This window comes from Triturus cristatus, chromosome 5_1 (genome assembly GCF_964204655.1).
Source record: "Triturus cristatus chromosome 5_1, aTriCri1.1, whole genome shotgun sequence".
Taxonomy (NCBI): Eukaryota; Metazoa; Chordata; class Amphibia; order Caudata; family Salamandridae; genus Triturus; species Triturus cristatus.
This window is the reverse complement of record NC_140587.1, coordinates 474,350,754-474,378,495: the sequence shown is the minus strand read 5'-3', so window position 1 is coordinate 474,378,495 and position 27,742 is coordinate 474,350,754. Positions and strand designations below refer to the sequence as shown.

General features: G+C 52.2%; 1 protein-coding gene across 1 annotated transcript in view; it reads left to right on the top strand.

Annotated features, from left to right (window-relative positions):
* Positions 1–27,742, top strand: part of RIPK2 (receptor interacting serine/threonine kinase 2) — a 330,649-nt gene that overhangs the window by 286,758 nt on the left and 16,149 nt on the right. Inside the window, exon 9 of the mRNA XM_085605314.1 lies at positions 4,540–4,594. Within this exon, the coding sequence (XP_085461440.1) occupies positions 4,540–4,594 (55 nt within the window). The remainder of the gene's footprint in view (positions 1–4,539; positions 4,595–27,742) is intronic.

The window sequence follows — 27,742 nt, the reverse complement described above, 5'->3', positions numbered from 1 at the left end:
GTTTGTGTCTACGTTCAATAACGAAAGTGGTAAGAGGAGCAATGCTGCGGGGCTTTCCCGGGCTTCAAAATGACAACCAGGAGAGCCTTTCGCATCATAGGGGGCATGGAGTCTCCCTCAGCCATCTCTAAGAGTTTTAGTAAGTGTGGGGTAAGAAGTTCTTTAAATTCTTTGTAGAACCACACCTTAAGTCCATCTTGCCCTGGCGCTCCACCGGAGCACATTGTAGACAGGGCGGCATGTAACTCCCATGCCTCAAGTGGACGCATCAGGTAAGCCCTGTGTTCGTCCAATTTACAGGGCTGCTTAATATACTCCAGATAATCTAACATGTCGGAGGATGCGTTGCGGGACTTAGCTTTGTAAAGGTCAGCATAGTATAGCCGGAAGCACTCTGCCACGTTATCAGTGTCGGCAATCTTTTCACCCGCGTCTGAAGTTAATTCTATGGGGTGGAAAGCAACTCGGCACCCCTTCATGAGATTCATCAAGGCTGTGCCGGGTCGCTCCCCCTCTCCGTATGTCCTTGCTACTGCATATTTACCCTTTAGCTTAACCACCCTATCCGCCTCAGAGTGATATTCCTCCAGTGTAGTCTTAAGGGTGTCCAGCAGTGAGGGGTCGTTCGTTTCTTGTGTTTCTCTTTGTAGCCTAGCCAGGGTTTGTTCTTAGAGAGCCAGCCTACCCCTAATCGATTACCTTAAAGGTCTCCCAAACCGTCGCGAAGTGCAGGACTGAACCCAAGTTGGTAGCAAAAAAGGTTTCAATTGCCTCCAACATTTCCGCCCTAAAAGCCTCATCTAATAATGCGTAAGGAGGTAACCGCCAGGTGAAGGCGGGGCGCTTGGCAGGAGTAGCTAATATTAGTAGCACAGGGGAATGGTCAGAATAGGTACGTGGAAAGACCTCACGGTCTTGGATATTACATCTAAGCGATCCCGTCAGGAACCAGTAGTCAATTCTGGTATGAAGATTATGGGGCGCAGAATAATGCGTGTAGCCACATGCCGCAGGCGAGCGGGAGCGCTAGACATCTACCATATCCAGCTCTGTCAGGGCGTCTAAGATTGCCTCAGCCGTCAGAGATCGGCGTTGTGGTGGTCTACCAGAGCGATCTAAGTCAGGATTGAGTACACAATTAAAATCGCCCCCCCATATCTGTGGTATATCAGGCAACTGTCGAGCCAGGGTCAAAAGGTTGTGGAAAAACTGCGGGCAATCGTGATTAGGGCCATATACATTGATAATGATGTATTCCGCACCCTTCCCCCTGCTCCTTGATACCACATAACTACCGTTAACATCCGTATGTAACTCTTTTAGGGTGAGTCGGATTGTGGGATTAATCCAGATGAGGACCCCTTGGGCATGTGTAGTAAATCCCGCGGCATGGAATGTGCCGCAGATCCTGCCTCGGGTCTGTGGGAAACTTGCTAAGGGGAGGTGCGTTTCTTGCAAGGGCGCTATGTCGATATTATGTCTAGTGAGGTACGACATGACTTTCCTAATTTTACGCTGATCCTTGAGGCCCCTGACCTTCCAGGACAGGAGCCTCAGCCTATCCTCCATGTCATATAGTAGAGAAAAGAGAACGATGCAGCTATAGCGTCCACCCGCCCTCCGGTGATCATACTGGTTACAGGGTGATGTCGTCATGTATCCCCTAATATGTGTGTCTTATACCATTGTAACATAGTGATCAAAAAAGACAAAGGCAAAGAAATTAAACAGAAAACCACAGCAATCCTCTCCACCCCCCCTCCCACGCCATGCCAACCCAAACTGAGCACAGTCAAATCCCCCCTCCCTCCCCTTCCCTTACCCTTAAAGTGTGGCAACTAGCCATGTAGTGTGTAACACGCAGGGGCGGATGTTACCTAAGCACTACGAGTAACCGTCAACATAAATCCACATTATAATAAATGTAGCAAGGCAATCAGACACTTAAAAACGTCCATCTGAATCAGCGAGCAACATAAGGGATCAATGCAACCATCTATGTTCAAATAATACAAATCAACCCCACAGGATCGAACCCAAAATTATATCAAGGACCACATTAGTCAAGTAATACAGCATCATCATTCCCCCAAGGAGCACATAAACCCCGAATACTTGCAGAAAGTCCAGGCGGTTGCTTCCCCACGCAAGCTCCACACTGGTCGCTAAGGGCACTTATGGTGAGCAGTCCTGGCGACTCAGAGTCAATTGGGGCAACCCTTACTGTTAAAGAATAACTGTATATAAAGTTTCAAACAGGGGCCTTCACAGTGCAGTTGACTTAGTCATTGTCCTCAAGGGAGCCCTCTTGTGATCCACCTATCGCTGCGGCTGAATTCTCCTACATCGCGTTTCGACTTCTTGAGTAGATCTTTGAGTGCCTTTTGCACTGTTTTCGGGTCTTTAAAATTGCTTGAGGAGCCGTCCAGATTCACCCTCAATTTGGTCGGGTACAGCATGGCGTAGGTGATATTGTGATCTGGAAGTTGTCGTTTGAGGGGGTTAAATTCGCGTCGCGCTTCTTGTACTTTTGCCGTAAAGTCTGGGTAAAGCGAGATCGCTGAGCCCTTGTATCGGAGTTCTCCCAGTTCTCTGGCACGTCGTAGGGCCGAGTCTCCCAATAATTCAGCTTTTTGACTATCACTGGGCGCGGTTGGGCACCCAGAGGTGGACGTGAACCCAGCGAGCGGTGGACTCTTATAATCACAAATATGTCAGAGAAAGTCTCGCGGCCCAGCAAGGTGATAAGTAACTTTTCTATAAATTGTTCCGCATTGTCCATTGGGGTGGACTCTGGACGGACTGTGATACGAATATTGCTTCGACAAGAGCGGGCTTCCAAGTCTTCTGCTTTATCTTGCAGGGAGGTGAGGGTTTTAGCCATTTGTCTCTGTACCAAATCCGTCTCGGACTCGGCTTCTTCTACCTCTGTGACCCTGTGTTCTGTCATATCTATTCGTTCTGTTTGCTTATCTAAGCGTTCTGACATCCTGTCCATACGATATTCCAGGAAGTCGATCTTCCCATCCATCGTCGACAGCCTTTTCTGCATTGTCGCAAACATTTGTTTGACCTCACCCTATTCCTCCGCCGAGTTGTCCGCTCTGGTGTCTGCGGAGCAGGCCCTCTCCATTTGTTTAGTTTAGGTCCGCTTGGCGTCGAACGGGAACTGCATCTGTGTTTTGTCCACCCTGCCCATAGTGCTGATCTTATACCAGGAAGGAGTGAGTCTGTTTACCTGGTCAGTGGAAGGTGGGCGAGGCGGCTTGGCACGATTCTCAAATCACGCAGTTAGGGCCAAGGAATAGGTCCACCTATATTCCGGAGGGAAGGACCAAGTCCTGCACGTTGTGGTGGTCCGCTGGGCGGCGAGTGACAACAGGGTGCGCGCAGTCGGAGCACACCCGTGAGGAACAAGGAAGTCATCCAGCTCAGCAATCCCCTTTAGAGCAGCCCATGTTCGAAGAATGAGTCCCCTGGGGCCCCCATATAGGGCTGAAAGGTACACAGCTGCAAGGGGGCACCCAATGCGCGGGGGACCGGGATGTTGCTGCGCCCCCCGCCTCCAAGCGATAAGCAAGTGTATGTGCCCAAGGTCCCCTCACCTCTATGGTGCGTCGCAGGGAGTCCAGGAAAGCCGAGTGTCAGGCCTGCCAGCGCAGAATCGTCTCGGGCATGCAGTCCCAGTGTTCCGCTCTGTAGGTTTGTGGACTTCGCCTCAGGGCACCCCTCCCTCACAGTAGATATCGCTGTCCTGGTGGAGGGCTCTGGTTGGGATGGGCACTATCCGGTAGGCCACAGCAGCAAGGAAGACAGCAATGGTGAGCAGAGGCCCAGCTCCAGTGCACAGAGGGTCTCTGAGGGCCTCGCCCGACGTCTTAGTCAGCAAGCCATGCAGGATTTCTCCGCCAGGGAGGGGGCACACGCTCCCGTTGTGGATCTCATGCGGTCCGTCAGGATGGTTCCAACGGCAGAGCACTCAGCCGCGCAGCCTCCCAGGGGGCCGCAAATCAGAGCCCGCCAGGCCCCTCAGCGGCGTGACGGAGCAGCTCACCGCGTCTAGGCCGTCAGGCAGCGGGGGTCCACTCAGGCATCAGTAGACTAACGGCAGCAGTCGGAGGAAGGCTCTCCAGGCGGGTGTCGGCGCCGGCAGGGCCTCGATGTCCCAGAAGGGGATAACGTGTAGTGGCGCCGTGCCGACGTCTCCGGCACAGCGAGGGCAGGCCCGATGAGTGTGAGGCCGTCTCAGCCCCCCCTTCTTGTCCCCAAGGTCATGAACATGTTGTCAACTTTAACGTTTATCTTGGATTTTTCGGCACAACAATTTCCTTGATCCAACTTTTTGTAAATCTACTTGGTCATTTGTTTTTGATGCTTTTTATTGTATATGTGGCATATTCACACTTCTTTAGGTCTCCTAAAAATCATTAAATGTGTTTCATTTTTTATTTTTATGATTGTTTTTTTTTTTGTTTGCTGAAAATTAATAAAATATTTGCAATTTTACAGTTATTGTATTTACTTGGTTTTATCCTGCAGGACTCCTCAGAACGAGTTTCCAGAATTCATCTTTCAGACAACAGCATGTCGCCAGGTGTGTAATTTTCATGGACTGCCTTCTTACAGAAAAAAACCTTTAATTTAAATGTTTCCGTTTACAGGAAATCTTCTGGTTAAAGCTGTGATCTCTTGCATTTGCTTCTCCGTAAAAGTGTCTGTATTGGCAAGGCTTCTGGAGAGAAAAACGATTTGGGCATGTATTTATATGCCTATTCTATTTAAAGGAGAAACTTTTTATGGTCAATGCAAAATGTTAGTAATTATGAATTGTAGTGAAAGAACTGGAATTACTGATTTCAGGATTGTTTGCATCAGAGAGATATAAAACCTCATGGTCAAAGAATGAAATGTATCCTAAGCAAAATCGTGTTAATATTGTACCTGCTATTTTCATTGGTTTGGCAAATTCTGAAATTGGGTTCTGGCTTGTCATCCTTAATTTCCAAGGCAGTCATTCGCTGTAATGGGGTTTCGTGAAACGTATGGATGCAGGTGTTTGTTCATGAGAACAAGTCACGTATTTCTAAGCTGTTAGCTATCCTGTATCTACCAATGGTTTATGGCATGAACCAAATATTTAGAGTGGAAAAATGTATAAACAGACTACTTACAATTTGATGACATTGCACAGTAAATTAATTTAAAATAATATATGCAGTGTTACTATTTTTATGCAATATTAAACACAAATGAAGTGTCTACAAATAAAAATACAGAAATACAAAACTGCACACATTTGTATCCTGGTTGAAATACCACGTGGGAGGGTCATAACTGACTTCTTGCAGAAAGGGTTCCTGGAACTTATGTCATCTTGGGGCTTTGAGCAACTTGTTCAATACCCCACCCATATTGCTAGCCATATTTTATACTGAATTTTCCCCAATCATTGCAATTTAATGATTGAACATGTACAGCCACTAAGCTGGGTCGACCACTCGCTGATTTTGTTTAAGGTCTGTCAGAATCCTCCCACTATTGTGGAGGACAGCATCACCCCAAGGCACCCGCTACAGGGGATTGAACAAGCTTTCTGCCCGCGATTGGGAGGCAGCTTTGGCCTCTGTTGGGGTTGGGAGGCACAGTCCCTTCCCCCCTATAGCAGAGGGCTTTCACAACTGGACTACTCACTTCTAGATATTGCTGCTCCTTTTAAAGATCGCACCTTTAAGAAAGCCAAACCTATGTCACCCTGGTTTTCGAACGAACTTAGATCACTCAGAATGGAGTGTCATAGGCAGGAACATAGACGGCAGCTAGATCCATGTATTAAGGAGAAAATCAAGCAGAAAGCTCTGCTTCAGAAGTATAAGCTAGCCATCTTTCAAGCTAAAGCTCTCTTCCTCACTAATAAGATCCTCGCTGCAGACAATTCCTCTTGCATGCTCTTCAAGGAGATCTCCGAACCTTCTGGGGCGCAAGCGTTGCCCCTCTCTCAAGATCTCTCTGATAGAATAGCTACCTACTTCGAGGACAAGGTCCTTAAAATCTTTAGGGAGCTCAACCATACGCAAATGGCACAATTAAAGGGCGAGGAGGCCATGCAGGACCAAGTGATGGGGAGTCCCCCTGCTACTCTGGCAACTTTTCCCCTGGTCACTGTCCAACAAACTCTAGCTCTTCTTATAGGCCTCAAGTCCGGCTCTCCCTCTCACCCTTGCATGCCCCTCACTCTCAAGATGGTCCCCAACCCGATTGCAGACTTTCTTTGAAAGGTGTTTAACAACATCCTCTGTTTCGGCTGGAATCCGAATGCTTGGAAAGAGGCGATTGTCACACCCCTGCTCAAGAAACCCAATGCTGACTCCTCTGAACTGAAAGATCTTCGCCCTATCTGTCTTCTTCCGGCCCCCGCAAAAATTCAAGGGAAGTTCATCAACATTGAGTTGATGAATTACTTGGATTCCCATGAGATCTTGGATCAGTCTCAAAATGATTTCTGCGCCGACTACAGCCCGAATCTGCCCTTATTGCTGCCACTTATCACATCCGCATGCAGGTCGACCAGGGTGATCCGGTAGTGCTGGTTATGCTCGACCACTCTGCGGCCTTTGATACCGTCTCTCCCACTTGGATGGTTCAACGTCTGAAAGAGGTGGGAATCTCGGGTAAGGCCCTGCAGGTCCTCCACTCCTTCCTGACAGAGAGAACTAATGCTGTTAGCTGTGGGGGTTTCAGATCTAAGGCTTTTAGCCTACCCTGTGGCGTTCCCCAGGGATCAGCCTTGAGCCCCACCCTCTTTACTGTGTATGTGTCCCCGTTGGCCAAGCTGGTTAGATCTTTTGGGTTCCAGGTGATTTCCTACACTGACGACACGCAGATCATTGTTTCCATCTCTCATGATCTGCAGTGCATGGCCAGTATTATCAGAGGGATGCAGAATAACTCCCTTAAGATCAATGCAGAAAAAACGGAGGTCCTAGTTTTTGGTCCTCAGACTTCAATCTGGTTGAATGCCTGGTGGCCTTCCTGTTCCCGCCAGGACAATCAAATACTTGGGCGTTATTTTTGACGTGGACTTGACCTTTGAGGCGCAGGTCAGTCACACTGTCAGCACTTGCTCTTACATTTTGAAGACTCTCAGAAAGGTGCTCCCTTATATACCATCAGCACTCCATCGGCCCACGGTCATTGCACTAGTTACCTCCCGGCTTGACTACTGTAATGCCCTGTATCTGAATATTAGTACGGCCTCCCTAAACAGGCTTCAGGTTGTACAAAACGCGGCTGCCAGGCTGATCCTTAATATCCCTAAAAGGCACTCAGCAAAGGGGGTGCTTTGCATGCTGCACTGGCTCCCTATTAGGAAGCGTATCTCCTTCAAAGCTATGTGTACGGTTCACAAGGCCCTGCATAATAAAGTTTCGCAGCAGCTAAAAAACATGTTTAAATGGTATATGCCTGGGAGGCCTCTGAGATCTTCCTCCCTGAGAAAATTGACCATCTCTAGAGTCCGCAAAGCCAGATGGGGCGGCCGTTCCTTCTCAGTGGAGGCTGCAAAACTGGAATACTCTACCCTCCTCGATTTCCTAGGATGAATCACTTCCGGTGTTCAAAAAACTGCTGAAGACTTGGCTTTTCTCAGTTTAGTCAGCAGTCCGTCATTCTCCTCTCTTCTTCTCTACCGCCCAGCGCCTTGGCACCTTCGAGTATTAGTGCGCTTTATAAATCCTCATCCTATCCTATCCTATATTGTATAAATTCATGAGCATTATTGTCAGACACATATTTTGGCGTAATAATAATACAAAACATAAAGTAAAAGGTACTGGGCAGCAATCTCTTACCATATGAGGTAATATTATAAATGTATGACGCCATAAATAATTATAGTTAATATATAATGTTAATTTCCAAACCCAAACAATTTTTTGTTCGCCTTGCCATGTTCTGTCCAACTCAAAGGACCTACATTATATCAGATATACGCCTTCTTTTCCTGAAATTTCATTATGCACACAATGTTTTGAAATAATTGGATTTTCTTTTTATTTTCTACAATTCATATTTGGAATCTGTAAAATCCATTTGCTACCCTTTGCATGAAAATCAGTTAAAATGTTGCACCCCTACATTCCCTTTACTGTTCCATACTGTGTCATCTATTACTAGGAGTAACCTTCTAGTAAAATAAATACATCCTCATAAGTTGTGCCAATTATGCAGTGATCAACCATTACATATTCAGTTGTGTGTCCCATTACTCATCGGTTCGCTTACAGCTGGCCGTGGCCCTAGTGGTCGGTATACATGTATACAGGTAGGTCTTTGGGCTTCTATATGTTATGGGATCTTTGTGTATGTCTGTAATTATGTTGGTCTTGTGAGCATGGATGTCTGCATGTATGTTATTGTGCCAGCATATATGCATGCTTGTGTGATGTTATATCAGTGTCTTTGTGGACAACCCTTGAATATGTGGTGCATATATTTTGGAAAAGACTTAATGGCGTTTTCAATACATTTTTCATTTAGCTTGCATGAACCATTGGCTCGGTTGTTATTGTACTTTAAGGAATACTTTTGTCTTCATTTTACTTCTTCCTTCAAAATTGTAAAGTTGCTAACATGAAGAACATTCATAGCAGCTAGTCAAAATACCTGTGACCACATTTTATATTTAAGGAGTGTTAGAGAACGGTCAGTAAAACGTGTGACCAAGGAGCCTCACTAACAAGTTATGGTTTCTGAACCCAGGACAACGAAGATAAATGGTAAGAGTTGGGAGGGGGAACGAGAATAAATGCCAAATTTAGAAGAAATGATGAGACTTTCTGCCCCCCCTCCCTATAAAAATGACTTTGAATCACATCGACTAAATTACATGTGTGCTTGTGCACTGTCTTGTTACCCCCTTCTGCCGCACCGCCTCTTATGGAGGTCAAGGGAGGCTTGGGTCAGCCATCTTGGGTAGGGAGGGGATGCATGGGAGGCTGACTTCTTTTGCTTTGGAGGGTTCTGGTGTGGAGCTGAAGCTCACTTTGTTAGTCATGTGGCAAGGAAGACACTACTTGGAGTAATGAAGATTACCGGTAAGTAACCGGGGAATTACTCCGCGTCTTGGTCTTCCTGTTCCATTCCTTAACAATGTGCAGCTCGTCTGTTCCGCAGAAACTTTATACCTAGCGGACTTTAAACTCTTTCCCCAATATGGCGCTACCTATCCGGTATGCTTAAAGGGTAAGTGCATCACCAAAATAATCTGAGAATACCAAAGAAACTCACAGAAGAAAAAACACAAAACAATCACCAGAAACAATACCAGGACTCGGAGTAATAAAGATTACTGGTGAGTAACCGAGCATTACCTCCTCGTCCGTTCTCCACTCCTTTTCATTAACATTGAGCCCATACCCAAGTGCATGGTGATTGAAACACAAAGTCCAGAAGGATGCAGCTAATCAACAGGTCAATTTAATCACAAGGAAAGCCGTACAAATCACGCACATTAAACTAAACATGAGTGGCAAAAGCAACGGAGGCTGCCATCACCAACTGAAGACTGTAATGAGAAACAAAGGTATGGGGAGAGGCCCACGTGGCATGGCCTAGGAAGAGGAAACACCCAGAAAGTACCTGCCTTAGACAGAAGAAGGAAGAGGACAATGAGCAACCTCATAGGACAAACGAGTAAAATTGGACTACGAAGGCCTGAGACCCTTCCCCGAGAGACCTTACTTAACAAATAAGGAATCCACCCTCCGAAAAACACTTGTCCTATCCAGGTAGATGTGGAGAGCCCACAACACATCCAAAGAATGCATAACCTCCTCCTCAGGAGAAGAACGGTCAGGAAAAAAATCAGGAAGGACAATATCCTCCTGACAGTAGATGGAAGAGAAAACCTTGGGCAGGAAAAACTGACTAAGACGCAAAATCACTTTTTCAGAGCAAAAGTGCAGTCAAGGCCCAAGCACACCAACCCGCTGCCCAGAGGAAATGGCCACCAAAAAAAGAGTCTTGGCCGAAAGAAACTTAAGGTCAACAGAAAGCAAGGGTTCAAAAGGAGGACCAGTCAATGCCTGCAGGACCAAGGAAGATCACCGGCTGGAACGGGAGACAGGATGCTGAAGCAAAAAACTGTGCAAAAGGTGAGCCACCAAGGGAGAAGAAGCCACAGCAGAACCCCTAAAGGCAAGAGTGGCAGCCCACTGAGCCCTGAGAGTGGAGACAGCCAGACCCATGACAAACCCATCATGCAAAAAGTCCAATGCCCAGACAGGATCACACGAGGAAGAAGACAGACCCTTCCCATGACACCAGGAGTCAAAGTTCTTTCAATGCCGTCTGTTAGACCTTAGGGTTGACGGCCTGCAAGACAATTGGGTTCTCTGAGCCACTTCAAGAGAACAACCCTGATCCAACAAACCTAACCTCTCAAGTGCAAAACCCCCAGCCGGAGGCGAAGCAGACAGGACACACTGAGGAGAGAAGCATATAGCGGAGAGGGATACAGGGGGAACCGCCAGTGGGGACACACCGGCAGATCTAGAGGAAGGGGAAACCAAGGCCGCCAGGACTACTCTGGAACAACCAGAAGAACCTCCACCCGAATCACATGAATCTTCCTGAGGACCCTGGGAATCAAGGAAAAGGGCAGGAAGGCAAACCAGAGCCTCTGGGACCAGGGGACGGAGAAAGCTTCACTCGCTCATGCCCTCTGTGATGGAACCAGGCTGCAAAAATGCGGTAGAAGGGCTTTGTCCTCTGAGGCAAAGAGATCCAGCCAGGGAAGGCCGAACCAGGAGAGAATCTGCTGGAACAGAAGGGGGGGACAGACACATGGTCATAGAGGATTGAAACACCATGCTCAAAGAGCCTGCAAACCCATTTTCCTTCCCCGGAAGATAGACCGCAGAGAGCGAAAGGAGATTCCTCATGGCCAACAGACCAATCCTCCTGGAAAGGAGAACCAGAGACCGGCGCATCTGAACACAAACAGCACAGCCCAGAAGGAGGGCAGCAAACCAAGAAAGGCCAACCAAACAGCCTTCAACTCCTGCCAGTTTGATGACCGGAGAGCCTCGACACAGGACCATCTGCCCTGGGCCTTAATAACCCCTAGAACTGCACCCCACGGCACTGACATTGGTTGACAACACCACCATGGCAGGTGGAGGAAGAAGATTGAAACCCCTTGAGAGATTCTAAGGTGACAACCACCACTAAAGGAAAGCCCGGATCGCCGGAGACACAGGAATAAGTGTGTCGTAGGCCTGAGAGGCAGGATCCCAGTGGCTCAGAATGTGATGTAGGAGGGGATACAAATCAAGATGGGCCCAAGGGAGTAGATGCAGGGTGGATGTCATCTCCTCAACCAGAGCCAGCTATACACCTGAGACAGCACCCAAGAAAGATGTTTAAACGGAGTCGATTGTCTTTCCTGCGACGGGAACACCATCCCCAGATCCATCCGGAAGAGAGCCCCGAGGAACTTCAGAGTCTGGGAGGGCTGAAAGGAGGATTTCCTGTGGTTGATGATGAACCCATAAGACGACAGACCTGAGCCACATCCTCCTTTGCCTGAGAGAAAGAAGGAGAAACCATCAACCAATCATCAAGGTAAGAAAAAACCTGAATGCCCCGAGAATGCAGAATACCCACCAGGGGAGCCATGAGCTTCGTAAAAACTCATTGCTCTGATGAAAGCAGAAAGGAACTGGAAGTGCTGGGCGCCCACAGCAGAGCGCAGATACCTCTGATCCGCCAGATGGATGGGAACACGCAGGTGGGCGTCCATCAGGGTGAAGGAGGCAAGGAAGCAACCCTGGTGCACCAGCTGAAGGATAGACTGGAAAGTCACCATCTTGAAAGTATGACAAGGAATGTAGAGATTCACCCCCTTCAGATCCAACACAGGGCGCAGGTCTGTGGTATCCTTCTTGGAGACCAGAAAGAGGGTGGAATTTCAACCCAGCCTCCTTTCCAAGGGGTGGAACCTCCACTATCGCAGCCTTCTTCAATAGAAGCCGAATGCACTCCAGAAAAGCTGTCCGCCTCAAAGGATGACGTGCCAGAGGAGTCTCCCTGAACACTGGAGCGGGTCGAGATGAAAACTCTATGTGGTAACCGGAGGTCACTTTGAGAAGTTGGCCTGGTATATGCTGTCCACTAGTTATAGTGGGCACCTTGCACCAGTCCAAACACCCCTTATTAATGATTAGGTTTAAGACAACCTTTATTGAAAGCTATCCTAGTGGTAGCTATGGAGAGCAGCCTTCAGGCTATGTCTTGAAGGAGTGTAAAGCTGCTTGGTTTACCAGATTATAACCTCTTGAATAACTAAATGAAAGGAAAACCACACAAGGTATATGTTGGAACTGGGTTTGCCAATTCACAAGGGTAGCCTGGCTCGTGGCAGGAAGGCTCCCAGAGGCCTTCTGAGTAAAGTAGCTGTGCAGCACACGCATCCACCCAAGCAGAGTAACGCACGCAATGACATGACACCACACCACTTGTGTTTAAAAACAAAACGTTTTATGTAGTGTTTTGTAGCAGGAAGTAAATTAGCATAAATTCATTACTATCTGTGAATAACTTATGCAGTAAATCAACATGAATTCATTAATCTACTAGGAATATCATATGTAGGAAATCAGCATGAATTCATTAATATCTGTGAACAAATTATGCAGTAAGTCAACCTGAATTCATTACTATCTGTGAACAACTTATGCAGTAAATCAACATGAATTCATTACTATCTGTGAACAACTTATGCAGTAAATCAACATGAATTCATTACTATCTGTGTACAACTTATGCAGTAAATCAACATGAATTCATTAATCTACTAGCACTTCAATCCACTCTACTAGTGTCACGGTAACTGGGGATCTTATCCCCTTGTAATGGGAGCAATCTAGTATGGCTTCCAGTCTCTACAATCAAAGGGGGTTCCTTATGGGGCTTTGGCGCTGGCCTTATGGCTTTCCTCAGCCTCACACGCACGACCACAGTATCTTTAGGAATGACCCGTGCCTCCCGGCGTCCCCCCCAGGCACTCAAGGGCCCAGTCTCAGTCTCTCCCGGGGAGGGGCAGATGCGGGGCTGCCTTCCGAGGGATGAACACTTCTCGGCAGCCCCCCTACGCGCTCCTTGGTCTCCGCGCCCCTCCTCCGGGGTATTACCTGCGTTCTTCGGCCCTCCGGGGGCCCTTGCGCCGGTCTCTCCAAGCTGTTGACTCCGGTGGCGACGCGATTCTACCTCACTCCCGCTGGAAGCAGCGCCACCAGCGGGGAGTGATTACGGAGCTCTGTGGAGGCTGGACGTGGGCGGGAGCGGGGGCGAGGCCTAAGACGCGGCCGGCGCTCCCGTCACGTGATAGAGAGGGAGTTTCCTGGGAACGGCTGCGACCGCCGGGGCTTCCACACCGATGATTCTCCTCAGCTGACGCGGGGCCCACGAGCGGGACGGCCGGCCCCCTGACAGTGGCAGTCACCTCGGGCAGCAGCGGTGAGTTTGGGGCACAGTACCACGTCTTGACTCTCGCGCTGCAGGAACTCGGGCAGCGGCGGTGTATTGGGGCTCTTAACGCTTCACAGCCACAGTGCTTTAGGGGGGGATGTCGGCGCTCCAAAGAGATAGTACTTCAGGGCTCAGCGCCTCAGGGGGATAACGGCGCTCTTCAGAGTTAGCGCTTCAGGAGGTTTCTGGATGGTCCTTTTTCCAGTTAAGGGGTTAGTTAGGCAGTGCGGGGGGGGGTGGTGTTGGAGGCTGCTGCCAGTTAGGCCTTTCTGGATGGTCCCCTGGGGATTCCCTCACACTGGGCCAGGTCAGTGGGTTTGGTCAGGATTCCTCACACAGCTTAGAGGGCAAGGCCTAGACCTAGTCACCCCTAGTGGTATAGGTGCCCCCTCCCCCTTCCGCCTAAAACTCCAGCACAGGGTCTCCCCAGGTCAGTGGGACCTCAACAACTCACCAGAAAGTTTCCCGCCCTTTCTATTTATACCCCCAGGTCAGGTGACCTCTCTCTATTCCGGAAGGTTCCAGGGGCTTCTACATTCTAGGGATGGTCAGGGGAGCCAGGCTAGTGATGTCACAATACCTAAGGGTTCTAGTCAGCTCCTGACAACTAGGGCGCTACTTGAAAGACCGCTCTGCAGTAGCAGGGGTCTGTGGCAGCCATGTTAGTAGTAGAGAGCACCTGCACCTTAGCATTGACTAGCAATGGTAAGGTGCCCGGAGACCTAGAGCCAACCAAAAAGAGGGTGAAAAGAATGAGGCAAGGGCGAAAAAAAAAAAACCCAGGGAAGACCACCCTAGGGCGGACAGGTCTAACAGGCGTCTCTCTCCCCCCCCCCCCAGCCGAAAGTGGGGAGACCTACCCAACCTCCAGGGAGCTCTCCTCGCTAAGGCGGAAAAACCGGGAGAGACCGTCCGCGTTGGCGTGGTCAACTCTGGGCCGATGTTCCACCCGAAAGTCCATCCCCTGTAGGGAAATGGACCACCTTAGCAACTTTGGGTTCTCGCCTCTCATTTGCATAAGCCAGCGAAGGGGGCGGTGGTCGCTCTGTATGAGGAAGTGAGAACCAAAAAGGTATGGTCTCAACTTCTTCAGTGCCCAGACCACCGCAAAGGCTTCACGTTCAATGGTGCTCCACCGTTGTTCTCTGGGAAGGAGCCTTCTGGATATAAAGGCCACCGGTTGGTCTTGGCCATCCTGGTTCAGTTGCGAGAGCACAGCGCCTATGCCATGCTCAGAGGCGTCTGTCTGCACGATGAATTCCTTGGTATAATCAGGAGTCCTAAGCACCGGAGCGGTGCACATCGCATGCTTCAAGGTGTCAAATGCCTCCTGGCAAGCAGCTGTCCAGTTGACTTTCCGTGGTTGCTTTTTGGATGTCAATTCAGTCAGGGGGGCAACGATGGTTCCATACCCCCTGACAAACCGGCGGTAATATCCAGTGAGGCCGAGAAAAGCTCGGACCTCAGTCTGGGTCTTGGGGGGCTCCCAGGCCAATATGGCCTCAATCTTGGCCTGGAGGGGCTGCACCTTACCCCCGCCCACCAGGTGTCCCAGGTAAACGACAGATCCCTGTCCGATCTGGCACTTGCTGGCCTTGATGGTTAGACCAGCTCGTTGCAGAGCCCGCAGCACCTCCTGGAGATGCTGCAGATGGTCCCCCCAGCCGCTACTGAAGACAGCTATGTCGTCCAGGTAGGCCGCTGAGAAGGACTCCATGCCAGATAGCACCTGGTTCACCAACCGCTGGAACGTGGCCGGAGCATTCTTGAGCCCAAAGGGCATCACTTTAAACTGAAAGTGGCCCTCGGGGGTGGAGAACGCCGTTTTGTCCCGTGCTCCGTCCGCCATGGCAATCTGCCAGTACCCTGACGTCAAGTCAATGGTACTAAGGTACCGGGCTGCTCCCAGCCGGTCAATCAGCTCATCCGCCCGAGGGATCGGATGAGCGTCCGTCTTGGTGACGGAATTCAAACCCCGATAATCCACACAGAACCGAAGTTCTGGTGTGGTTCCCGGTGGGGCCGCTTTCGGCACCAACACTACCGGACTTGCCCAAGGGCTGCTGGAGGGCTCAATAACTCCTAGCTCCAGCATCTTGGTCACCTCACCCTGGATACTATTCTTCACTTTGTCGGACAGCCGATAAGACTTGGCTTTAACCGGTGGGCTGTCCCCTGTGTCCACATCATGGGTACACAGATGCGTGATTCCAGGCGTGAGGGAGAACAACGAGGCATACTGCTCCAGTACCTGGTGGCAGTCCCTCCGTTGTTACGGGGTCAAGGATGGGTAGAGGACGACTCCCTCTACCGTACCATCCTTCTCTTGGGCCGCCAGAAGGTCAGGAAGAGGCTCGCTCTCTTCCTCCTCGCTCCCATCCGTCACCATGAGGAGGGTCATCTCCGATCTCTCATGGTGCGGCTTCAGGCGGTTGGCGTGGAACACCTGATGGGGCTGCCGGGCGGTCTTCAAGTCTACTACATAGGTGGTCTGGCCTCGTCGCTCCACAATCTCGAACGGACCAGTCGACCGGTCCTGGAGAGCGCTAAGCTCCCCAGGCTCCATGACCCACACCTTCTGTCCAGCATCCAACTCCACCGTCCGAGCGTTGCGGTCGTACCACTCCTTCATGACGGCTTGACTGGCCTCTAGATTGGCTGAGGCCTCCTTCCACAGCTTGGCCATCTGGCTGCGGAATGCCAGCATATAGCTGACAACATCCCGGGGAAGCTTCATCGAAGTCTTCTCCCATCCCTCCTTGACAAGGCTTAGGGGCCCCCTAACGGGATGCCCGTAGAGCAGCTCAAAGGGGCTGAACCCGACTCCCTTCTGCGGCACCTCGCGGTACGAAAATAGCAAGCAAGGGAGGAGGATGTCCCATTTCCGCCTCAAGTCCTCTGGCAGGCTCCGGATCATCCCCTTTAAGGTTTGTTAAAGCGCTCTACGAGTCCGTTAGTCTGGGGGTGGTAAGGAGTGGAGAACCGATAGGTCACCCCGCACTCCTTCCACATGGCCTGCATATAGGCTGACATAAAATTCGTGCCCCTATCCGACACCACGACCTTGGGGAATCCCACTCGGGTAAAAATCCCCATTAGGGCCCGCGCCACCACGGGTGCAGTGATGGTCCTCAGAGGAATGGCCTCAGGGTACCGGGTGGCGTGGTCCACTAACACCAGGATGAACCGGTGTCCCGAAGAGGTCGGAGGGTCCAACGGTCCCACAATGTCGATCCCGACCCGCTCAAAAGGGGTCCCGACCACCGGAAGCGGTTCCAAGGGGACCTTCACCTTGGTTCCTGTCTTGCCACTTGCCTGGCAAGTCTTGCAGGTCTTGCAATAGGTGTCAGAGGCAACTCTCATCCTGGGCCAATAAAAATGTGGGACTAACCGCGCGAAAGTCTTGTCCTGGCCCAGGTGTCCAGCTAGAGGTATCTCACGGGCTAACTCGAGCAAAAAGGTCCGGTAGCATTGGGGTACTACTAAGGCCCTTGAAGATCCATGCACCGGAACCTTCGGCTCACTATAAAGGAGGCCATCCTCCCAGTACACGTGGTAATTACCGGTCTCCTTATCGGTCGCTTGGGCTGTGGCCTGTCGCCGCATGCCTTCAAGCGTGGGGCACTCTCTCTGGCCCCGGCGAAATTCCTCCCGGGTAGGCCCTCCTTCCACGCACCATTCGGCCGGGATAGGCAGGTCCCCCACAGGAACAACATCCACCTCCGCGGACTCTGGAGCCACAACCGCCGGCTCCCCTTCCATCACACGGGGGGTATCCACCTCCTCTTCTTGTCCAACCTCAGGTTGGGCTATTATTTCCGGCTCCAACCCGGTGTGAGTTCTCTGCCGGGCAGCCATGGACCTTGTGACCACACAGGCCCATCCTGGTAACCCCAGCATTTCTGTGTGGGCTCGTAGCTCCACTTCCTTCCAGATGTTGGTCTCCAAGTTGTTCCCGAGCAGACAGTCCACTGGCAAGGCAGGACTCCTTCCCACTCAAATTGAACCTGAGCCACCGGGTAATGACTCAGGCTGCCGTCGGTCAATACGGCCGGATGGAACATGTCAGGGATCAACTGCTCGGGGGACACCAGCCGCCTTACTACGGTGGTCATACTGGCTCCTGTGTCCCTCAGAGCTTCTACCTCCTGTCCATTCACCTGCACCCTCTGCCGGTATTTGGCTGTGTTCGATGGTAAAGAAATCACAGGGACCTCTTCCCTATCCCCCAGTGAGACGAGGGTCAGGCCTGTCCACTCCCCCTCCCTATCTAGGGGCAACTCCACCCCAAGCGCTATACTAGCCACCCCGGGGGGCTTACCTCCTGCGGGGGCGGGAGTTCTTTTGCGACACTGGACATCCCCCTTATGGTGTCCCACCTCCCCACATTCATAACACTTGACTGTTCTTGGCAGTTGACCCTTGTCAGGGTGAGTGGACTTTGGGAGACTGGACTGAGAGGGGGTCCCTACACCTTTCCCAAACTGCCTGTTTGGTGGGCCTCGGAAGAGCTCCTTCTTTTTATCTCCCCCCTCTTTCTTCTGGGGGGCGCTCTGTCCACCCTTCGGGCCATCTCCCCCGGGTCCCTTGAGGGTCACTCGGGTGCTAACCCAAGTGTCCGCCTCTTCCGCAAGTGTCCGGGGGTCGGTCAACTTGCGGTCCCCCAGGTGTTGGCGCAGCTCCGGAAAACACTTATCCAAGAGGTGCTCTCTCAGAAATAGGTTGTACAGACCCTCAAAATCCTGCACCTCGCTGCCACGCACCCATCCATCTAAAGCCTTTCGGGCATAATCATAGAAATCCACCCAGTTCTGCGTGGTTAACTTGTGACTGCTACGGAATCTCTGACGGTTTCTCTCAGGGGTGAGGCCAAACTTTTTAAGCAGGGCCTCCTTCATCACCGGATAATTGGTTTGGTCTACCTTCTCTAAATACAGGAGGGTGTCCCTCACTACGGGAGGTATATATCGGTACAGGCCACCCCCCCAGTAGCTTGTGGGCACCCCATGGACCTTCAGGGATACTTCGTACGCCTCCAACCACCGGTTGATGTCGTCCCCCACCCCATAACTAGCAATCACATCCTTTGGGAGGTAAAATTTAGGCTCCCGTGGAACCTCTGGTACGCTGCCACCATTCACATTCCCTTGCGCACTGATCTGCAATGCCCTCAACTCCAATTCTTTAAGCTGGAGCTCATGCGCAAGCTTCCTCTCCTCCATTGCTAGCCTCTTATCTTCCTTTTCTTTCTCCAACTTTGCAAGCTCCCACCTTAGTAACCTCTCCTCCCTCCTGTCTTCATACTCCTCCGGCGAGGCACTCCTTCTAGATACACTACTACCTGCCCCAGAACGTCTCCCTGGCGACAGGTTTTCACTGGCATCAATGTGCAGCAGGTCTAGTTCTCCCGATGTGCCCGCCTCCCCTAGTGCCCCCTGCTCCTCCGGTTCTTCGTCCCCTTTCCTCTCTGGGTGGGCTAATACCCATGCTTGTAGGGCTTTACGGAGCTCTTCTCCTTTGGCTCTCTTCCCAACTGCCACCCCCATCCCCTGACAGAAACTCCTCAGCTGAACCACCGAGTACTCCTCTATGTTGGCCAGCTGGAACTCCATTTCGACAGGTGGGGACCCAGACAATATGAGTGAATATTAGGACGTAGGCAACACCTTAGGGCAATACTCTGAGCACACCGTTCGACAATAGGGGCCACCTGGCTATGCTTGCTGAACAATAGGTGTCCAATTGCGACAAACTCTGCCTCACTGGAGGGTGCTGCACAACCACAGATTCGGATCCCACCGCTGCCACCAAATTATGTTGGAACTGGGTTTACCAATTCACAAGGGTAGCCTGGCTCGTGGCAGGAAGGCTCCCAGAGGCCTTCTGAGTAAAGTAGCTGTGCAGCACACGCATCCACCCAAGCAGAGTAACGCACGCAATGACATGACACCACACCACTTGTGTTTAAAAACAAAACGTTTTATGTAGTGTTTTGTAGCAGGAAGTAAATTAGCATAAATTCATTACTATCTGTGAATAACTTATGCAGTAAATCAACATGAATTCATTAATCTACTAGGAATATCATATGTAGGAAATCAGCATGAATTCATTAATATCTGTGAACAACTTATGCAGTAAGTCAACCTGAATTCATTACTATCTGTGAACAACTTATGCAGTAAATCAACATGAATTCATTACTATCTGTGAACAACTTATGCAGTAAATCAACATGAATTCATTGCTATCTGTGTACAACTTATGCAGTAAATCAACATGAATTCATTAATCTACTAGCACTTCAATCCGCTCTACTAGTGTCACGGTAACTGGGGATCTTATCCCCTTGTAATGGGAGCAATCTAGTATGGCTTCCAGTCTCTACAATCAAAGGGGGTTCCTTATGGGGCTTTGGCGCTGGCCTTATGGCTTTCCTCAGCCTCACACGCACGACCACAGTATCTTTAGGAATGACCTGGGCCTCCCGGCGTGTCCCCCCCCAGACACTCAAGGGCCTAGTCTCAGTCTCTCCCGGGGAGGGGCGGATGCGGGGCTGCCTTCCGAGGGATGAACATTTCTCGGCAGCCCCCCTACGCGCTCCTTGGTCTCCGCGCCCCTCCTCCGGGGTATTACCTGTGTTCTTCGGCCCTCCGGGGGCCCTTGCGCCGGTCTCTCCAAGCTGTTGACTCCGATGGCGACGCGATTCTACCTCACTCCCGCTGGAAGCAGCGCCACCAGCGGGGAGTGATTACGGAGCTCTGTGGAGGCTGGACGTGGGCGGGAGCGGGGGCGAGGCATAAGACGCGGCCGGCGCTCCCGTCACGTGATAGAGGGGGAGTTTCCTGGGAACGGCTGCGACCGCCGGGGCTTCCACACCGATGATTCTCCTCAGCTGACGCGGGGCCCACGAGCGGGATGGCCGGCCCCCTGACAGTGGCAGTCACCTCGGGCAGCAGCGGTGAGTTTGGGGCACAGTACCACGTCTTGGCTCTCGCGCTGCAGGAACTCGGGCAGCGGCGGTGTATTGGGGCTCTTAACGCTTCACAGCCACAGTGCTTTAGGGGGGGATGTCGGCGCTCCAAAGAGATAGTACTTCAGGGCTCAGCGCCTCAGGGGGATAACGGCGCTCTTCAGAGTTAGCGCTTCAGGAGGTTTCTGGATGGTCCTTTTTCCAGTTAAGGGGTTAGTTAGGCAGTGCGGGGGGGGGTGGATTTGGAGGCTGCTGCCAGTTAGGCCTTTCTGGATGGTCCCCTGGGGATTCCCTCACACTGGGCCAGGTCAGTGGGTTTGGTCAGGATTCCTCACACAGCTTAGAGGGCAAGGCCTAGACCTAGTCACCCCTAGTGGTATAGGTGCCCCCTCCCCCTTCCGCCTAAAACTCCAGCACAGGGTCTCCCCAGGTCAGAGGGACCTCAACAACTCACCAGAAAGTTTCCCGCCCTTTCTATTTATACCCCCAGGTCAGGTGACCTCTTTCTATTCCGGAAGGTTCCAGGGGCTTCTACACTCTAGGGATGGTCAGGGGAGCCAGGCTAGTGATGTCAAAATACGCAAGGGTTCTAGTCAGCTCCTGACAACTAGGGCGCTACTTGAAAGACCGCTCTGCAGTAGCAGGGGTCTGTGGCAGCCATGTTAGTAGTAGAGAGCACCTGCACCTTAGCATTGACTAGCAATGGTAAGGTGCCCGGAGACCTAGAGCCAACCAAAAAGAGGGTGAAAAAAAATGAGGCAAGGGCGAAAAAAAAAACCCAGGGAAGACCACCCTAGGGCGGACAGGTCTAACAGTATATATATAAAATATATGTATTTATTTCTAAACGCTCTCTACTAAACTGTGTATGAGATTAAAGAGCAAGGCACACAATGATACAGTTTTAAAACAACAGTAAAATACAGACCGATCTCTCTTATCAACACTGACATGAAGCTCTACGCGGCTGTCCTGGCCCAACGGCTCCGGCCCTTTTTATCGAGCCTGGTCCATCCGGACCAATGTGGCTTCATGCCCGCTCGGGGCACCCGCCATTGTCTTCGCCGCCTCCACGTGGCCCTGGCTCACCGCCACTGTTTGACTCCATACCTCGCCCTCCTGCTTGCTGATTTCGAAAAAGCTTTCGACTCAGTGGGGTGGGCCTACTTGTTTGACGTCCTGACCCACATGGGTTTCGGCCCTAAGTTCTTGGGGATGGTGCGGGTCCTCTATGCCCGCCCCCGTGCCAGGGTATTGGTCAATGGGGCATTGTCAAGGCCATTTCAGATCGGCCGGGGGACGCGGCAGGGATGCCCGCTGTCGCCCTTTCTCTTCGCGCTTGCGACGGAGGCCCTTGCTGCCCTGATCAGAACTGACCCTCTCCTTCAGGGCTGGGAATGGCCTGGCCTAGAGGCTGACAAAATCGCCCTCTATGCGGACGACGTCCTGCTGTACCTTGGGAATCCGGTGCGCTCCGGACCCCGTGCAATGTACATCTTGGGCCGCTTTGGCCGGGCGTCTGGTCTGTCTCTCAATTCGCGGAAATCGGTTCTGGTTCCTTTGCACCCCTCCCGGGAATGTTTCGATTGGCAAGATACCATTCCCCTCCGCCGGTTGTCCTTTAAATCAATCAATCAATCAATCAAGACATTTATAGAGCGCACTACCTACCCGTAGGGTCTCAAGGCGCTGGGGGGGGGGGGGGGGGGGTGCCGCTACTGCTCGAACAGCCAGGTCTTGAGCTTCTTCCTGAAGGAGGGGTGGTCTTGGGTCAGGCGCAGGTCGGCCGGGAGGGAGTTCCAGGTCTTGGCGGCCAGGTAGGAGAAGGACCTTCCTCCTGTAGTGGCTCTGCGGATGCGTGGGACGGCGGCGAGGGCGTGGCTGGCAGAACGGAGGTGGCGTTTGGGAGCGTAGAAGTTGATGCGGTTGTTGAGGTAGCTCGGGCCTTGATCGTGGAGAGCTTTGTGTGCGTGGGTAAGGAGGCGGAAGGTGATTCTCTTGTTGACCGGGAGCCAGTGCAGGTCTCTTAGGTGTCCGGAGATGTGGCTGTGTCGTGGGATGTCGAGGATGAGTCTGGCTGAGGCGTTCTGGATGCGCTGGAGTCTCTTCTGGATCTTGGCGGTGGTTCCGGCGTAGAGTGCGCTGCCGTAGTCCAGTCGGCTGGTGACGAGGGCCTGGGTGACGGTCTTCCTGGTCTCTGCGGGGATCCACCAGAAGATCTTCCGAAGCATGCGCAGGATGTTGAAGCACGACGAGGAGACGGCGTTGACTTGCCTGGTCATGGAGAGGGAGGAGTCCAGGATGAAACCCAGGTTGCGTGCGTGGTCCGTCGGTTTGGGTGCGGTGCCTAGGGCGGGGGGCCACCAGGAGTCGTCCCAGGCGGAGGGCGAGGAGCCCAGGATGAGGACCTCCGTCTTATCTGAGTTCAGTTTCAGGCGGCTCGTCGTCATCCACTCGGCTACCTCTCTCATCCCTTCGAGCAGGTTGGCTCTGGCGGCGGCGGGGTCGTTAGTCAGGGAGAGGATCAGCTGGGTGTCGTCGGCGTAGGAGATTATGTTGAGGTTGTGTTGGCGTGCGATGGCCGCGAGGGGGCTCATGTAGACGTTGAAGAGAGTAGGGCTCAGCGAGGATCCTTGAGGGACGCCGCAGATGACTTCTGTGGCCTCTGACTTGTACGGTGGTAGGCGGACTCTTTGTGTTCTTCCGTCGAGGAAGGAGACGATCCATCCCAGTGCCTTCTCCTGGATTCCGACGTTGCTGAGGCGCTGCACTAGGGTGCGGTGGCAGACCGTGTCGAAGGCCGCGGAGAGGTCTAGGAGGATGAGGGCCGCTGTTTCTCCGTTGTCCATCAGGGCTCGGATGTCGTCAGTGGCGGCGATGAGGGCGGTCTCGGTGCTGTGGTTGGCACGGAATCCCGACTGCGATGGGTCGAGGGATCCGTTCGTCTCGAGGAAGGCGGCCAGCTGTTTGTTGACGGTCTTTTCGATGACTTTGGCTGGAAACGGGAGTAGAGAGATGGGGCGGTAATTCTTGAGTTCGGTGGGGTCTGCTGTAGGTTTCTTGAGTAGAGCGCTGAGTTCGGCGTGCTTCCAGCTCTCGGGGAAGGTGGCGGTGTCGAATGAGGTGTTGATGATGTCCCGCAGGTGGGGTGCGATGACAGCGTCGGCTTTGTTGAAGACGTGGTGAGGGCAGGGGTCGGTCGGAGATCCGGAGTGGATGGAGTTCATCATGTGGACGGTGTCTTCGGTGTTGACCGGGGTCCAGGCGCGGAGGGTGGTGGTGGGTGGCGTTTCTGTGGTCGTGGCGTGCGTCGGTTGAGTGCTGAAGCTGTTGTGTATGTCTGCGATTTTGTTGTGGAAGTAGGAGGCGAGGGAGTTGCAGAGGTCTTGCGATGGGGTGATGTCGTTGTTTCCGGCGTTGGGGTTGGAGAGCTCTTTCACGATGTTGAAGAGTTCCTTGCAGTTGTGTGCGTTGTTGTCCAGCCGGTCCTTGAATGTAGTTTTCTTGGCGGTGCGGATCAATTGGTGGTGTTTCCGGGTGGCGAGCTTGAGGGTGGTCCTGTTGTCCGGCGTGGGTTCCTTTCTCCAGGCTTTCTCGAGGGCTCGGCAGTTCTTCTTGGAGCTCTTGAGTTCGTCGGTGAACCATGGGGCTCTCTTATTGCCGGGTCTGCTGGGCGGGATCCTCAGAGGGGCGAGTTCGTCTGCGCATTCGCTGATCCACTTCGAGAGGTTGTCGGCGGCCTGGCTGGGGTTCGCTGAGCTGTCCGGAGGGTGCTGGCTCAGGGAAGCGGCGAGCTGGTCGGCTGTGATCTTGTTCCAGCTTCTTCGGGCAACCTGTTGCTGGTGGTGGTGGATCGTCGTTCTACTGAAGGTGAAGTGGATGCATCTGTGGTCCGTCCAGTGGAGTTCTGTGGCGTGGCTGAAGGTGATGTCTTTGCTGGATGAGAAGATGGCGTCGAGTGTGTGTCCGGCGAGGTGGGTGGGTGTGGCTACCAGCTGCTTGAGTCCAAGGTTGGCGAGGTTGTCGAGCAGGGTACTGGTATTGCAGTCGTTGTTGTTCTCCAGGTGGAAGTTGAAGTCCCCTAGGAGGATGTAGTCAGCGGAGGGGAGGGCGTGCGGGCTGACGAAGTCGGCGATGTCCTCGCTGAATTGAGTGCGTGGTCCCGGAGGTCGGTAGATCAAGGTGCCTCTGAGGGTGGTCTTCGGGTCGGTGTGAATCTGGAAATGCAGGTGTTCGGCAGAGGGTGGGGTGTTGTCAGTGCTGGTCGTGATGCGGATGGTGTTCTTGTGGATGATGGCGATGCCTCCTCCCACCTGGTTGGCGTTGCGGTCCCTCCGGGTGATCTTGTAGCCTTCTGGGATGGCGATGGCGATGTCGGGTGCTGAGGAGGCGTTCATCCAGGTCTCCGTGATGAAGGCAACGTCAGGGGCTGTGGCGTCTAGGAGGTTCCAGAGTTCGATGGCGTGTCTGTGGACGGAGCGGGTGTTGAGCAGGATACACTTGAGGTGGTTGCTGCTGGTGTTCGGCTTGGCAGGTGCTGGTGCCGGGCAGGTCCGGATGCAGGTGAACTTGCAGGCGAGGCAGCTGAAGGGTCCGTGGGTGTGCTTCGGAGTGGCTCGGTAGCATCCCTGGGTCCTGCCGGTGTTGAGTGCGATGAGGGTGGCGGCGGTGTACGTCCGGCGGGTCGATCGGGGTCCTCGAGGGCCAGGGGTCCTGGCACTGGGCGCGGTCCAGGCGCGGACGGGCATCTGGGTCTCCCTTCTCCCGGAACTGAGCTGGGCGCTTAACGTGACCCCCCTGGTTAAGAAAGCCAAGGCGGACCTGGCAAGATGGCAACCGCTACCCCTCAATCCGCTGGGGAGGGTGGCCCTCTACAAAATCATGATTCTCCCACGGTTTTTGTATGTGCTGCAAAATACTCCCCTTTCCTTTCCGAGACCTTCGTTTCGTGAGCTGGACGGGATGGCGACGAGATTTCTTTGGGGTGGTGGGAGGCCTCGGTTGGCTCTCTCGATATGCCACCTGCCCACCTTTGATGGGGGTTTGGGCATGTCCAATCTCTACCTCTACTACCTGGCCACCCGCCTCCTGGTCATTCATGACTGGTTTGGGGGGGGTGGATGGTCCGATCCGGCCTACATGGCGGAACTTGGGGACCTGGGTTTCTCCTGTATTCAGGACCGCCTGTATGGCGCCTCCATCCCCGCCTCCTGCCCGGATATTACCAAAGCAATCTTCCTGGCCTCGCGAGCGGCGCTCCGCCACACCAGATGGACTGGGAGGCTGACCCGCGTCACTCCCCTGTGGCACGGGACATGGTTGCGGGAGGTCACGGCGCTGGAGGGCTTTAAGTCGTGGGACCTACTCGGCATTTCCCAGCTGGGGGATGTCTGGCGGGGGGGGCGTATGTGCTCCTATTCAGAGCTGCGGGACTCCTTCCAATTCTATAAATACCTTCAACTACGCCATGCCATACGCACCTACACCCCACTGGACATTCGGCTGCCGGACCACAGCCCCCCGGAGGCTCACGTCATGATGGGTAACCTGGGGAGGGGGGGCGTTTCCAGGATCTATCGCTCCCTCATCAACTGCACCCCTACATCCCTGGAGGGCCTTAAGGAACGATGGGAGGGGTGGGTGGGTCCCTTGGACGAGGCCGACTGGCGGGATGCCCTTATGGCCCCCCGCATGGTGACGGTCTCCGCCAAATTGCGGCTTATCCAAATTTACTACCTGCACAACGCTTATCTCACACCGGCTCGCTTACACCGCGCGGGCCTCTCCACTGACGCGGCTTGTCCCCGATGTGGCTCTGAGCCGGCCGACTTCATTCACATGGTGTGGTCTTGCTCGGAACTGGAGGGGTACTGGAGGGGCATAGAGTCCGAACTTACGGAGATCCTGGGGTGGGAGGTGCCACATGATCCTAGACACTTCCTACTGGGCATCACTGACGGCCTGGATGGCACACGCCCGGAGCAGCTATTTCTCATGACAGCCTTAATGGTGGCAAAACGAGACATTGCAGCGGCGTGGAAACAGCCGCAACCGCCTAGCTTGGCCAAGTGGGGCGCCGGGGTGGACTAGTGTGCGGCGCAGGGTGAGGGTGGGACTACGGTGCGTTTTATGCTGTATTACTGTGTGGTGGTGGTTTGAAGGGCCCGAAAGTTTCTTCTGTTGTACTACCTAAAATAATAAAAACTTGTTTATCAAAAAAAATAAAACAACAGTAAATGGCACAATATACAATGGGCCCCGGGGGAGACCAAACCATATATTAATAAAGTGGTATAAGAACCACGACTTGACTAGACACAGTGCCTTTGCTCCAAAGGTTTGCATAGGAGTAATAAGGCACAGATTCTTTCAGAGGAAGCAAGCTAAAAATGAGACTGTGGATGATTGGTTAGATGACTTGAAGAAATTGGCTATAGATTGCAAGTTTGGTGATCTACATGATGATTTAATTAGAGATCATTTGGTCATGCACAATAATAATTCACCTTTACAAGACCGTTTATGGGTTAATGGTGATGCACCACTGGAGGATGTGTTGGCTATAATGAGGAAATCAGAGATGTCTGGGAGATGTGCGTCTGTGATTAAGGAAGCACAGAAGGATCCTGAAAAGACGACGGATGCAGTATTTAAAATACAAAGCAAAGTTAAAACCAACTTTCAACATACGCAAGGGAGATGGACAAGCCAACCGACAAAGATCCAAGGGAGAGATCTTAAAACTGATGAGAGAAGATGCTATCGTTGCGATAGTAGAGAGCATTTAGCTTTTGGCAAACTGTGCCCGACGTTAAAGAAAAAGTGTGGTATTTGTGGGTTGTTAGGGCATTTTAGCAAAATGTGTCGTAGGCGCAGCAATGTAAAGTACATATGGGATGGTGATGAGGAGGATGGAAATGGGGAGGAAGAATGTGTGAAGAATGTGAGAGGGGATTTCATGTTGAACATAGAGGATAATTCTATGGATGGGAAACCTATTTGTGAATTATCTTTAGGTGGGGTAAAGGTAATGGTGTATGCGGATTCAGGATCACCTTACACAATTATAAACAAAGAGATTTGGAAAGAAAAATTTGTAGGAAAAATCGGAAACCATTTAAGCAAATCAGATGTGAATCCAGTGAGTTATACAGGAGAGAAAATTGACATGCTAGGATTCAGATGGTTGACATTCCTATTTAAAGGAAGATCCACGAGAGGAAAATTGTATATAGCTAAGAG